Genomic DNA, 14,192 nt, shown 5'->3' with positions numbered 1-14,192 from the left:
AACAATTCAAATGAACATACTCAAATGTTCTTCGCTGCCTTAACCTAACCAAACCCTCAGAAACTGTTTTATTTGTAGAAACAAACTGGTTAGTTGTGAAACATCTGAGGCAGACTATCATAAATAAAGTGTTACCATCAAACCTTATAGTAACCGCCCTTCAATTAACTAAAAAGACATATAGATCTACATACATCGTCATCTACAGACAAAGCAAAACAGTTGAAATGAAAAATACTATCAGTAGGTGGACTATCCAAATAAAGAGTTACTGAGACAATGAGAATTATTGCTAGTATGACTTTATATTCTATAAATACCTTAAAACAGGCTAAAACTCTTCATTGTAAGGCAACCTGTGTTGGAAATCTCTTTGTTCTTTATTTTAAATTCCTCTGTTCTTTATTTCCTTTCAGAAAAGCTAAAACACAGGTGTTGTCAGGGTTTCCTCTCAGTCTCTACTGTCGATGATTAATAAAAATCATAAAAATAATACTAAAAAGAAAAGAGAATGTAGGAATTTGGACATGTCTTTTTGTCTGCTGAAGGTCATGAGGAAGTGGAAGATTACAAATACTTTGCAACTAATACAGTAACTGTGAGGAGAAAATGTTGGCAATAATAATGACAATTATCGTGATAAATTAAAACAACCATTTATTTCTCAAAATCTCTAATTGCATATGTTGTTTGGTTACCTGTACAATGCTAAAATAATCAATATACTTTTATATTGTTAGCTGTGGGGACAAAATAACATGTATTTTTGGTCTGAAATACATTTAGGTCTTCCTGTTTTCTCCACCAACTTCAGATCGTTTACATGTTTCATCCATTACTTCTGCCAGAAAATGACTTTAACAAACTTGTTCCGGTAATAAATGATCAAATTGTGGTTTCCTGTGGTGCTCTTTCTTCTTTCCTTACTTAACCTTGCATGATTATTTCTCTTCCTCCCGCTCTCACTTTGTTTACCTCCCTCACAGCTGTATTTGTGTTGCCTGAGAGGGCAAAAGACTCCAAATAAAAAGGGCCCTAACACAGTGATGTTACCTACTCACTGAATTCCTCAGTCTGCAAACTAGACAACCGGGTATACTGGCACACAACTCACAAACAAACAGATGTGAGGCAGCAGAAAAATGACCTATAAATACACTAAAAATGAAAATGAACAGTCATCATTACTGTTAACTGATCATATCTGGTTTGATGGAGCTGTCGACTCCAGCTTATGCGCTGTCTCTCCACCAGTTTAATCCTGTTTGTCTGATCACGACTCTATGAACCAGCCATGACAATGTAGTAATTGGAGTAATTAGGGACAGTGGTTGACGCAAACTTCCTCATTAGGTTGGCTAAATAGTTGAATTGCCATTATCTGTTTTGAGAGTGAATTTGCAGCCTTAAAGTGGGAGTCTGTCAATCTTTATCTTATATCTAATGTGCGAAATAAAAGTCTGCCTGTTTAATGATAAGATGTAGCAGTGCAGATGTAGTTTGATGCCACATGCGCTGTAATTCTCTTGTATCTCTCTTGTAGGACAATACCTTGTTTGCCCTACAGTCTTACAGATTGGTGGGAAATAGTTTGCATTCCGGGCTGGATTAGAGAAGCAGCAGAAATAAATCCAATTCTGATCCCTCATTAAAAATATTCCCACTAAGAGGCTGAGCCGGCTTGACAAATCCAGGCTGACAGAGAAAACACAGGCCTTGTCCCTGTTAGACCCTCGTAAAGATCCTCATATAACAGCAGCCAATCAACATGCAGTGTTTTTGTATGCATATGTGTTCGTGTGTCTTACTACTGGCTGACTTTAACTGATGTTTAATGGGGAGGGCAGTCCGAGGTAGAGAAGGTCATAAAATTCAATTGGGTGCATCCCAGAGAGATCAAAAGACTGAGACATACTTACTGGTTCCCCAGGGGGTCCATCCTTTCCAGCAGGACCATCAGGACCTGTCAAACCCTGAAGAGAAAGTACATCATTGCCTCGTGCTCTGTTATTTTTAAAATGTAACAACAATAATCATCAATTAATCATTTCAGTGTCATAGCAGAAACTACACTGTACTTAGGCAGTGATTTGTGACATTTCCTGACAAAGACAACGGTGGTGTGTTGATATTTTTATAAGAATTGTCTGTGTGTGTTTATGCGACACTTACATCAACCCCTGGAAGTCCTGGCAGGCCTGGTTTTCCTGGTCCGCCTGGTATTCCTGCTTTCCCTTTGGGACCCTACGCAGACAGAGATTGTAATTGTAATTTTACTTTTGGCTGAAGGTGGGGTCTGAATTTTTTTGGAAGAGCAGAGAAGGGTCTTTTATTTTTTTCCTTGTCCTTAGTTTTCATTTTCTTTTGGGTTCTGAAATATAGTTAATAGTTACAATCAAAGAGACAGCTTTCACACCACTTCCATGGCTCGTTAGGAATAAACAAGTTGTACCAGTTTAACACTATCATATTGTTTTAATATGTTGCAGTTATTTTTCTTAGTTAAGAAAACCCTTCATTAATAACACAGCTTTTTTTTTATTTTTTTATTTTTTTACAGTGAAGTGAAACATTCAGACTCAATCACCACCCCAGTAAATTTCATACAGTCCCTGAATAAAACTGACTTGATTTTTTGGAATACTTACTGGTTTCCCTGCCAGTCCAGCAGGTCCCGCTTTGCCCTGTTAATAAGGAAGAAAAAGTAATAAGACAAAAACATGTATTTTATTCATATTTTGCACACTGCCACACAGGCCCAAATACTTCCAGTGACTATAGTGTTTGATTGTAGAGACAGAATTTTTAAATTCAAATTATTCTATAATTTTGTGTACCAACAACAGAAATATTAAAGTAAAAGAAGCAGAGTCTGTGGACTGCTTCAGTATATAGGATATGATGTTCAGCTTGTGCCGTGGCTGGGGAAGAACTAATACTACTAAACTGTGCCGACGCTGACTGGTCACATGATAAAAGCTTCATTTTGGTTTGTACAGGAGGGGGCTGAAGGTACAGGGAGGAGGTGTGAGGTGAAACTCTAGATGCTCTCACAGTGTTGGGGAATGTATGAATGGGCCCTCTGTGTGCCTAAACTTTACTGAAGTCCCAAAAATAATCACAAAAAGAAAAATACTCTGAGATTTCCTGACATAGACATTCAACATATATTAACATTTTTCACTGACAAAAATCAAAGACATAAATATGAAGAAAATAAACATTTAAAAGGGTTTTTTGTCACTATGCTACCAGTGTTTTCCTTGATACTTGGCTTCAACATAATCTAATTTCATCTTAAACTTATGATAATAAAGTCTCAACACATCACTTTTACTATATATTTTTTTTTTTACCATAACATCATATTACACATACCAGCAAAACCATTTAAACAGTAACTAATCTTGTGGCTTAAATTTCAGCAGATTGATCTTGTATTGTCCACATTCACTGTATATAAATACAGGGATGGTTGCATTAGGCTGACATTATACTGTATGACTTAAAGAAGAAGTACAAGCCATTCACAGTATGAATATAATCTAAGCTTTGAAGGGTTTAATATGAGAAGCTAATTAACCAGAAGGTTTTTCAATGCTTTTTCACCCACAGAAGTCTATTTAGTAGACACAGCTTAAACCCTGCCTACCTGACATCTATGATTATGATTTTGTAACAGTAGGAGGGTCTTTGGGAGGAGTCAATGTGATAAAAACTAACATCTAGAAACATTTCAGCCACATTTATACAAACAGAAAACACCTTCTACCAAAGATGTAAAGCCACTGAGTTGTCCAATGAACATCTACTTGTCACAAATCTAAAAATATCATGCTAATTTTTGGTGATCTCGATCTGTTTAAAGATGGGGAAAATAAATCAGTTAATTACTCGCAAAGTATGAGGCACTAACATATTTTCTAACACATATCTTACTCATTGGAGTTGGTTAAATGTAAAATAGGGGACATTAGTTTTAAGTAAAGAGACTGTTGGAGTGTGGTCACTCACATCAGTGCCATCCTTTCCTGGTTGCCCTGGGGATCCTGGTGGCCCAGGAGCTCCTCTGGGGCCCGGCCTCTGCAACATAAAATTCATCAGTCAGTCTTCCTGTGTAATATTTCACATCCAATGTTCCTTCAACACCACAAGCCCTGCATACCTGTGAAGGATGTGGTTTGATTTGAACTGAACAGAATATAATGTGAGCACAAATGTTTGGTGTATTTTGGCTTCAACTGTATGATAATTAATAAGAAAACCTGTAAAAAATGAACACATGACAATATCAACTAAATTAAATGACTAATTCTAAAGATGTAACTAGACCTTAATTAGACTAGAAATAGATTCAATTCAACTGGAACTCCATTAAATCCGTAAAGATGCGTAAAAACGCTTTAAATCTCCTCTTACGCACAAGAGGAAGGCTAAACTAGATTTATATGAAAACACAACTAAATCCTTAGTCATCGGTTCATCTAAACAAAATAAACTTATTTCACTGGGGGACTTTTCAAATGAGCTCCTCCGTTCGCCTCAGCCAGGGAGCCTGAATGAACAGAGGTGGCATTGTGCGCTGTGGCACTGATCTCCAATCCGCGCATTCCACAGGTTCAGGGAAAACATAACCCCAACTTCATCAAGTAGTGCGAAAAAGCACAGCCACCTGCACACAATCAGGCTGACGCTGGAGAGTAAAAATAGGCCTTCAGAGCCAGAGAGACAAAATACCACCCACATTCAGTCTATGATAATTGTACGACAAGAATAAAGAGCATCTGAGTGTACAGCTTAGAGAAAATATTAAGAGACAGCATCAGGTTGCGTGCAGGTCAGGCCTAAAGCGACTGTCAACATCATCATCACCATCCTCAACACAAGGGATAGACTGTATTATCAATAGGTGGATCAGAAGGTCACATTATTGCAATAAGTTAAGATTATACATTAAACGCAACCAGGAGAAACCACACACATCACCATAAAGACATCAGGCTAAATGAAAGGAGGGATGCGGCACTTCATAACTCTTACCTGGGCTGAGGATGATGTCAAAAGCTGGCACAGTAAGAGCACCCAAAGAGCAGAGAACACCGCCATGGCTCCCCGCTCGCCCTCACAAACCCGAGTTTATACGGAAAAGGTCAAATCCCCGGTTCCCGGTCCTGTCTGACTCCCCCCCAGCGTCCGCAACGGAGCTTTCCTTCACCTCACGGCGCACAGCTCCTGAATGGCTTTCTCTTTGGTTCCAGATAAACCCGAGCCTCCAGTCGAAGGGGCTGAACTCAATCTGGCGCACTGTACACAGGGGTGAGGGGGGTGAGGAGGAGTGAGGAAGGCAGCAAGTGAAGGAGAAACCATTTCGGACACCAAGCAAATGGGCTGAGCTAAAAACGTTAAAAATATGCGGGGGTGCCGTGCTTTGACCAATTAGGAGCTGACCTAAAACACAAATCCTCTATGTCTGCAAGGTAAATTGGTTCTTTACTGTGTGGAAGAAGTCTGACTTAAAGTGGTACCGCAGCAGTATGACACTTCCACAAGTTTGTGCACTCTCAAGAGACACATTCAAACAAAGATGGTTCAAATTAAAGCAATGGAAGCCAAGACACCCTGAGCTTTAGGACCAAGGTCCAAGAAATGGTACAAGAGCCTACATTTCCCATAATGCAACTCAAGAGCCAGTCATTCATTTGACCCTGCATGGCAACTAAATGGCCACATCTTCAAACTCCACACCCGGAGCTTAAATTTAGTCTCCAAACCAAAACCAAGATAACCCTGGTGACATCACTATGACATCATCAGGGTTACTTTCAAAGATCATGTAGAGGAGTAGTTTTTAATAGATTTGAATTATTAAAAACTGCATGAGTAAGAGGCCCTTCTTTAAAACCACACTGGTTTATAATCTGTGTTTTAGGGGTCCTTTAAAGCACCACAGACCTTCTATAGTACGAAACATTTCAGCTTGAACCATTTTTTGCAGCAGTGTAGAGTGGGATGGATGAAAAGTTTGGCTGCATCTCAAGTTTTGTAGCTTGTACTGATTAATTAATCTGCTGATAATTTTTCTGCATTTTTGGGGTATTTGTGCTTTAAAAATAACTTAAATGATCGATGAAAATAGCTGATTAATTTTCAATCCATCAACTAGTTGTTTCAGCACATCCTCATACTGTGGGACACGAATGCAAAAATCTACATACAAGATTAGTTTACATTATTAAATCATTACAGTCTATATGCAATCGAAAAAAGTACTCAAAAAGCATATATCCACAGCATAATCTGAGCACTACTCTTGATCTACACTTAAAATAAGTCAAGAGAAAGTGTTAAACGCTTTATTTTTATAACGTTGCAAACAGGGAGAGATCTATATGGGTAGATATTGAGGCTGGCATGGGCAATGCAATAACAAACAGCAAGCTCAAACTCCTACAGCATATATATATTTTTGTTTCACTAACCTTACTCACACTCTCGACTACACACTGATCCTGAGGCCTGAACAAATTGTGTTGCATCAATATCTCTAAGATCCTTTTCTCTTCCCTCTGTGGTGAGTCATGTCACTGAGGCTCAGTCTGTTTGCTGGAGACAAAGAGACATTTCTGACTGTGCTGCACTGGGAAATCAAAGACAAGTCTCAGGAATAGGAGCAAAAGCTGACATCTACCAGTGTTATCTTGAGAAGTGCAATTTAATAAACTATAACGGGGATTTATACTTTGGCTAAACACAGATTAATTTCATAAAAGCGTCAAAAAATAGTATAACTTTATTCTGCTTTGTCAACAGCCAGATATTTAGATATATATAAAGAATTCAGCACTTTTGTAAAGGTATTACCAGTTCATTATGTAAATACCATCATTTTACCAATTAATAGAGAAAATTAAGTGCAAATAGAAAAAGATGCATCAATATAATGACCCTGGCTTGCACCCATGTGAAATTAACAAACAGTGGACTTTAAATCATAGCCAAAGCTTTATCAGTTCCGCCCAGAAGACATACATATTGTACAATCAACCAGTCTCATCACATTTTTGGCAAGGCCTTCAGTTTGTTCAAAAGTTTACTTCTCAAATCTGCATGAAAACACACAGATTGTGCAACATTATTGAAATATAGCTTAAGTGACATTCAGTCTTAAATCCATTTGAACAGCAGGGACCAGCAAACACAAACCAGTACAGAATGCTTTTACTCACACAAAAACAGCCCAAAAAGGAAAACAAAGCTTTTCCAATTCATTTTCAGTGCAAAACAAATGTTCAATTGTTAAAGTATTTAGGTGTTGAAAATGCTGAAACCATCATTTCATTCATATACATTAATAATAGTGCTTTATGTATCCTGTAGCGATATTAAATATCAGTTGCTGACTGTCATTACTGCCTGAAAGGACAAGTCTGGTAATAGTCTATATTTTTCTTATTGTCAACAAACACCATGAAAAGATCAAAACCAACAATTTATTTAACTCTCTCGCAAATATTGTCTGTGTATCCAAAGCTGGATGTATAGTAGCTTATTCCTCCTTGTCACATTCTTACATTGTTATCCAAAAACAATTAAAACACATCAATGAGCCACACAGTCGCACTGACATGTTCCTTCACTACAATAAATATAAGAGCTGAAAATAGTCCCCAACAAACACAACATTTACTTCTGTTTGAGTAACATTTCATAAAACAAGTTATTTGTTGTGAAATTATTACGATTCATGTCCTTAATAGGAAGCAAAGACTTTGGAGCTAAGAGCCACAGACAGGAGTAGAGAAGTCAGAAAGTACTGAGAGGTTGACTAACACACTGTTGGTTTTTGTGGGAGACTCTCGATGGACGGCTACGACCTGTAAGGCGAAGGCCATGTGACCCCACAGGGTTAGCTACTAAATAAACGATTCAGCTAATTAAGGTTAGAAATGTTATAATGGACACATTTCAGTAGAAATGAAAAATGACTTTGCAGAGAGCTGTGCACTTTTCATTACGGGATATGTCACCAGATATTCTGAACAGAGCTGGTGCAAGTATTTCGCTGGGCAACAGACGCACACATTAAAGAATCGGAAAAAAAAACTGTGATAAAACAACCCTGATAAAGAATTTGGAATGTAACTTTTATGGAAAGGGTCCTTAAATATGGTTTTCAAAACCAGATTAACTAGAAGTTATGTTGTAAATAAATAAACATTAACACCATTAACAATCTTCACAGTGTTTTTCCTTATTAACAGTATATAATTAGTAAACAGAGCCAATACGCAAGTGTCTTAAATGCGCATTCTCTCTAATGGCCAGCATGGGGCAGCTCCATGGGCTACAAAAAAGAAGCCCAATAGTATGCAGTTTATGGAGAAATGACCCGACTTCTCACTTGATTTATTAGCTCAGTAAACAGTTTCCTAATGAGTTTAAGGTCTCAACTGCTAGTTTCTTCTTCCATACAGCATGGATGGATGTTCATTTTGGAAATGATGGTTCCATTTAGAGTAAAACAGAAGATAAAACAGGGTATGCTTCAGCGCACCGCACAAAACTGTAAAACAAGGCCGTGCTGATCAATTTGCCTACTTCAGTCGATACTGCAGTCAATACACACAGCCTCAACTCGCAGTACATTACCACTGCTGGCTCCAAAAAAAAGGTTGGTCGTCACTAGGCCATAATCACAAACTCAAGGCTTCAAAACGATAAGAAGATACCAACGAGTGACGTCACCATAGGTTCACTAAATGTACTACATTTCCAAGGATAGTTGAGTTTCTCCATCACAAATAGACAAGCTAGCAAGGATAGCAAAAATGAGCCTATTGAGACTTTTGGTTGTGTCTGTCGGTCATGTGACCCTCGCCTCGCAGGTCGCAGCAGCTCACTGAGTCTCCTATTTTGACCTTTTCATGGGATTTGTTGTCATTAACAACAATGTAGAATATCACCAGCCTTATCCTTTTAATATTGTCTGATGGCCATGTAGAAACTGTCACATCCAGTCCCACATTTAGTAAGTTAATGACTTCATATACTCCTTCAAAGTGAAAAGAATCAATATCTAAACATCAAATATAGTAGAAATAAGGCCCAGAACGTCTTTTTAAGTCATACTCTGTCCCTATGTTACATTTCATTCAAGCCCAAATTAATGTATTTTCTCCAGTCATCCAGTTTATTCATGAATTCCCCACATTTTGGTCTGAGCTTGAAGGGTTTGATTCCATATCAATATCCTTCGACTCCTTCCCATTTGTCTGTTCATCCACACCTTTGTCAGTGCTCGTCAGTGACCCGTTTGTCGCCGACACATTCGCCTGCAACGTTTCCTCCTCTTCCTTTTTATCTGGCACTTGATTAAAATCAGTCCTTGGGATTTTTTCCTCCCTTCCCGAAGAAAGAGAAGGAGAATGTTTTGAAGTCTTATGGGGGGTTTGCGCTGAAGGGCTCGTTTGACCAGTGGCTTTATTAGCTGCAGGTTTTTCCTCCATCTGCCCACTGGCAAAGTCCCCAACAGAGCCGTTGCTTGGCAGCACCTTGTTATCTTCTCTCTTCTTCTTCGGTGGTTTTTCAGTGTCTATGTCCCCATCTGTTTGCATAATGTTGTCTGGTTCTTGGATGGTGTCCTTCGAGTCGTTGGTAGATTTGTGTTCACTGTCTGCACAGGGCTCGGTTTTTGCCTTCACAGTGTCGGGACTGGGTGTCTGATCCATTTCATCAACATCATCTGTAGAGTCATTTCCATTCCCCAAAATTTCATTATTGGACTCAGCCTCTGCATTTCCATTGCCAACAGTCTCAGCTTCAGATTTTGGCTCAGGGGATGCCTCAGACAGTTTGTTTTTGTCTTTACTTGCTGTCTTATCGGTTCCTTTCTGAGCCTTAGTAACTTTATCCAGTCCATCCTCTTTTTGTTGCACAACTGCTTCTCCGTCTTTGCTTTTACCCCGTGAATACCCTTCATCTTTTCCATCTCCATTCCCAACAGCATCAGATCTCTTCTCTGCCTTCCTGAATTGTTTCTGAATCTTTCGGGGACACCACACAAACTTATCCTTTGGCTCAAAGTGAAGGTAGGCAAAGCGCACAAGCTCCTGACGTTTCTCTTTGTCCAGGACAGAAAACAGGAAGTAGTCAAGCACGCTGCGTTTAACACTGCTAAGGGTCTTCTTGACTAGAGTCTCTTCAAGAAAGAAGCGCACGAGTGGGGCCTGGTAGTGCTCAAAGCCCAGCTCTCCGAGGCTCTTCAGGATGCGAGTGATGCGCAGGTTGTTGTGCATATTCCTGCGAGAAATGAGACAGTTGAAGCTGAAATCACAAACAGAAGTACATATCTCCAATGTTGCTTACATGAGAATATTTAAATATATTCACCGCTCTAGATTTCCAAATCGCTCCTTCCAATTTTCTGCACGTTTCACTTCACCCGTCTCTTTGTTGACCAAACGGATGCCATAGAAGCCCAACATGAGTTCATAGGACTCGACTAGTCTCTTTTTGGCGTCCTCATTCTTCTTGAAGGCCTGACGAGCATAAACAGTGAAGACAAAAATATAAAAAACTAAATGTAGGACATTTCTACAACTGTAATGTGGGTCAAAAATGCAAATAGACACATGATATTCAATATGTTAAGGGTATCTAATAGGTTTGCATTTCTAGCTGGCCAGCCGTTTGTACACTTATGGGTAAGAAAAGGAAAAAAGAAAGAAAGAAAAAGTAGGTGCGACAATCTGTGATGTTCATAAAAGAACTGAATATTTCGCAAGTTCCAAAAACATGAAAGTATTTTCTCTGCCGAAGAAGTGTTGAACAGTAGGTCAGATAATTAAGAAATATTCTGCTTTGACTCATTTTTTGTGACATTACTCTTCACAATTACTTTCCAACACTGTCTGAGGATGATGCATTTTGAATGTGGAAGATATTTTTATTGAGACTAGTGCTAATGGTGTTGGAAAATTTACATAATACAAAGCAATATTTCAAATTAATCATTTCTCCAGATATGCAACTTTCAACCTCCGTTTAAGTCGTTTTTGGAGAACTGTACCTTCAATTTGATAATGCACAGTAGAAAAGTGACGGGAATGAGAGGACGGAGAGGAGGGATGACACGCAACACGTGTCTTAAACCACCAGACCATCAGGACACCTTGCTTTTTACCTTCTATAGCTTGTTTTGGAAAGAATTTAGTCAGGCAATTGATATGATTTTAGAGAAACTATGGCAGCTGTTCCAACTTTTGGGGTGACGCAATGTGGTTGTTGGAACCTTTCTAATATGATGCATAGCCAAAACATCTGAAATACACATTCAACTCACTGGATGACGTTCGATTCAGGCTTTGCACTCTTATGGTCAAATTAATTTCTTTAAGTTGTGCCAGAAATTGCAAGCCATCTTTGACAGCTGTGACACTGTTTGGTAGAGTGTTAATTTATAGACTTGTTTCCTTTGATACACTTACCTCAATTTCCTTCTTGGTGAGTTCTGAAGCCATGTAATTAACCCCCGGCTCTCGCAGTGGAAACAGCCTTACGAGGCAGAGGATTCAAGAAGAGAGAGACAACACAAAACCAATTAGCATCTAATGAAACTACACTCTAATTCAATGAAGGTGATGTCAGCTGCGCCTGCAACTGTTCATAACGCCAACATAAAATATACTCTTGGTGCGTCATCGCTGAAAATCACCACGTTCAACTCTGAAGCCCTGTGATTTTACAAAACACGTCCTACAGTCTTGAATCAGCAAACAAAGCTCCATACTCGCAACATGATGATATTTCTTCTGGCTCTCACTGTGAACTAGATTATTAATCTTTTGTCAAATCTGTATAAATGATGCATGAAAATGGTAATTTTTTACCCAGATCTTTTAATTTGGAACAAAGAGCGTGAGCGTGGTACTTAAACAACGGATGTCTGCTATTCTTAACGACATTTTCTATCACGAAAGGTACTTTAAAAGCAGGTAGTAAGCGTCTAAAACAGGCAACAGTGGAGCAGATAGTGGCATTACTTTTTTTCCTAATCAAGAGAAGCACACCTTGCAACATGCATCCAAAAGCAAGGTCACTAGAATAAGATGACATAAGCTTTGTTTAGTCAGAATGACACAGCCAAAACATAAACCACAAGCCGCAGACTATACATACCACTGAATGTACGAGTGAACTCTCTCCAGTCTTTTGTAGTCATTTTTCCATTCCTTAAGAAATGATTCAATGTAGACGTCTGTGCCAGATGACACAGAAAGCATCATGTCAGTACAGACAAGACTTTTCCCAAAACACTGAAAATATCTTGTAGGAAGAACATCTAAATATATACATTACCATCAGGAGAGGAAGGAAATTTATTGAGATAAAACTGCAAATTGTTCATTTTGTCTTCCGAGCACTCGTCGTCTGTGAGATTCTGCCAAGACACAAATGAAGCATAACTTGACCCCTCTCGCCTGTGATATAACATGTATATTTTCTGTTGTTTTACTCAGCTTGTTACTTACTGGATATCCTCTTCTGTAGTTCTGCATGTCCTTTGCTGCCCTCAGGTTTCTGGGCGTATGATGCCACTGCAAATACAAGTGAAAAGTTATATTACCTCTGCATTAAAACGTCTCTGTGAGGTGAATAACAGAGCTGCTGCATCCATATGTAATGTTTAAAAATGACCACAACCTCATACAAATTGACATAACGTGAGGCCAAGCGAATCAATTTCCAACTTACGCAAAAAAAAAAAAAAAGGTTTGCTTCATTGATTTATTACTGCATTTTAACTATGCATACCAACAGCTGTAAGCAGACCAACATAGACACAGAAAACGTAACGCCAGTGACTTATAACCCATCCACAGTGAGCTAACATCAGTGGCTAGCTAGGCTAGTTAGCAAGCCTGCAGCAGAGAGGCATAAAGCTATCATTAGCTTTCCAGTCATGGCAGTAATAGCAAGCGTCTGGCCGGGTGCAAAAGGCAGTGTATTACAAACCAACATAATCCCACACCGTGACACGATTTAGGCAAGTCACGGTGTGGCGAAGTGACAATAAAAGCGTACAGTTACTAAAGTCCAGCCGGATTTGTTTTTGTCTTGACATGACCGACGGGTTTGGCTCTCTCCGGCCGGGTCGTCTCCGTCACTCTCTGTGTCCCAGGTCGAGTCGTACTCGCAAACACAGTCGTCCTCCATTATTATATATATTAAAAATAACACAAACTAAGCCGTATATGACTTGCTGAAGCTAAATGTGTGAAACCTGGTTTTAGCACTATTAAGCGGGCACGAATGAAGTCACACTAGCATGTTCAGGTTAGACGAGGACGGCCCTGACCATCCGTCTCTCCGGTCTACCATCGTCAGACAGCGGGCACCGTTGTCGGCTGCAGCACTGACGCTGCCTTCAGGTGCTCCCTTCTCGGTGGTAAATGTCTGACTTCGCGTAAGTTGACACACGATCGCACTTTGATCGGGAATGGAGTTAGACTTTTTAAGGAGCACAGCCTTTTGAAGGGATACACGTTTAAGAGTAAAAGAAATAGTCATACACCAGTGGTGTTGAGTTGCTGGGTGTTGCTACAGTTTAAGATAAAGAGGAAAGCTGGCGGAGTTCATTAAGAGTTGACTTCAGCAAGCCATTAATTCCTTTTTTTTTGGCATTAACGCACTCTTCTGACAATTATTAATGTCTATATTTCATTCCATTGCGGCACTTAATGAGGTTGTTAATGTGCTTTCTGATAAGTATTTCGATTTTCCGACGGAGTTTTAAGGCAGCACACTTGCTGTTTTGGTTGATGGAGATAAAAACTGCAAACCAGCTGATATGAGTCAGGCAGCTTATCTTAGATACAGGAAAACTCTTAGTTTTCACTGGACTGTTGTGTAACCAAAAAAAAGCTATGAGAAATGCAATGATGACAAATAATGTAAAAAAAAATAAAAAATAATAATAATAATATTTTGTTTTTTTTGCATTAAAAATTACTTCAAGAATGAACCGATTATTAAAACAGTTGCTGATAAATTTTCCTGTACATTGGCCATGTCGATGAATCCACAGCTATATTTAAGATTGGTGTTCAAGAGCGGCAGGGTTGGAAAAATATATGAATGTCTTGAATGTTTGTATATCCTCAAAGCGGATCTGACCTTATATCATTAACTTA

At 39.0% G+C, this 14,192-nt stretch overlaps 2 protein-coding genes across 2 annotated transcripts in view; both read right to left on the bottom strand.

Annotated features, from left to right (window-relative positions):
- col9a3 (collagen, type IX, alpha 3) overlaps window positions 1–5,184 on the bottom strand; it is a 20,419-nt gene extending 15,235 nt beyond the window's left edge. The window contains exons 1-5 of the mRNA XM_035656051.1: window positions 5,041–5,184; window positions 4,015–4,083; window positions 2,649–2,684; window positions 2,173–2,244; window positions 1,920–1,973 (exon numbers count right to left, since the gene is read on the bottom strand). Of these exons, the coding sequence (XP_035511944.1) occupies window positions 1,920–1,973; window positions 2,173–2,244; window positions 2,649–2,684; window positions 4,015–4,083; window positions 5,041–5,106 (297 nt within the window). The 5' untranslated portion in view covers window positions 5,107–5,184. The remainder of the gene's footprint in view (window positions 1–1,919; window positions 1,974–2,172; window positions 2,245–2,648; window positions 2,685–4,014; window positions 4,084–5,040) is intronic.
- Window positions 5,185–6,775: 1,591 nt separating this feature from the next.
- Window positions 6,776–13,422, bottom strand: ogfr (opioid growth factor receptor). The gene is made up of 7 exons (XM_035656447.1): window positions 13,084–13,422; window positions 12,531–12,596; window positions 12,358–12,439; window positions 12,178–12,256; window positions 11,487–11,553; window positions 10,390–10,538; window positions 6,776–10,299 (listed from the first exon to the last, which is right to left on the bottom strand). The coding sequence occupies exons 1-7, from the start codon at window positions 13,213–13,215 to the stop codon at window positions 9,195–9,197; spliced, it is 1,680 nt and encodes a 559-aa protein (XP_035512340.1). The 5' UTR covers window positions 13,216–13,422; the 3' UTR covers window positions 6,776–9,194.
- Window positions 13,423–14,192: the final 770 nt, after the last annotated feature.

The sequence above is a fragment of the Morone saxatilis genome, unplaced genomic scaffold (genome assembly GCF_004916995.1).
Source record: "Morone saxatilis isolate NCDOM2014 unplaced genomic scaffold, NCSU_SB_2.0 Contig15, whole genome shotgun sequence".
Lineage (NCBI taxonomy): Eukaryota > Metazoa > Chordata > Actinopteri > Moronidae > Morone > Morone saxatilis.
This window is presented reverse-complemented; position numbering and strand designations above follow the sequence as displayed.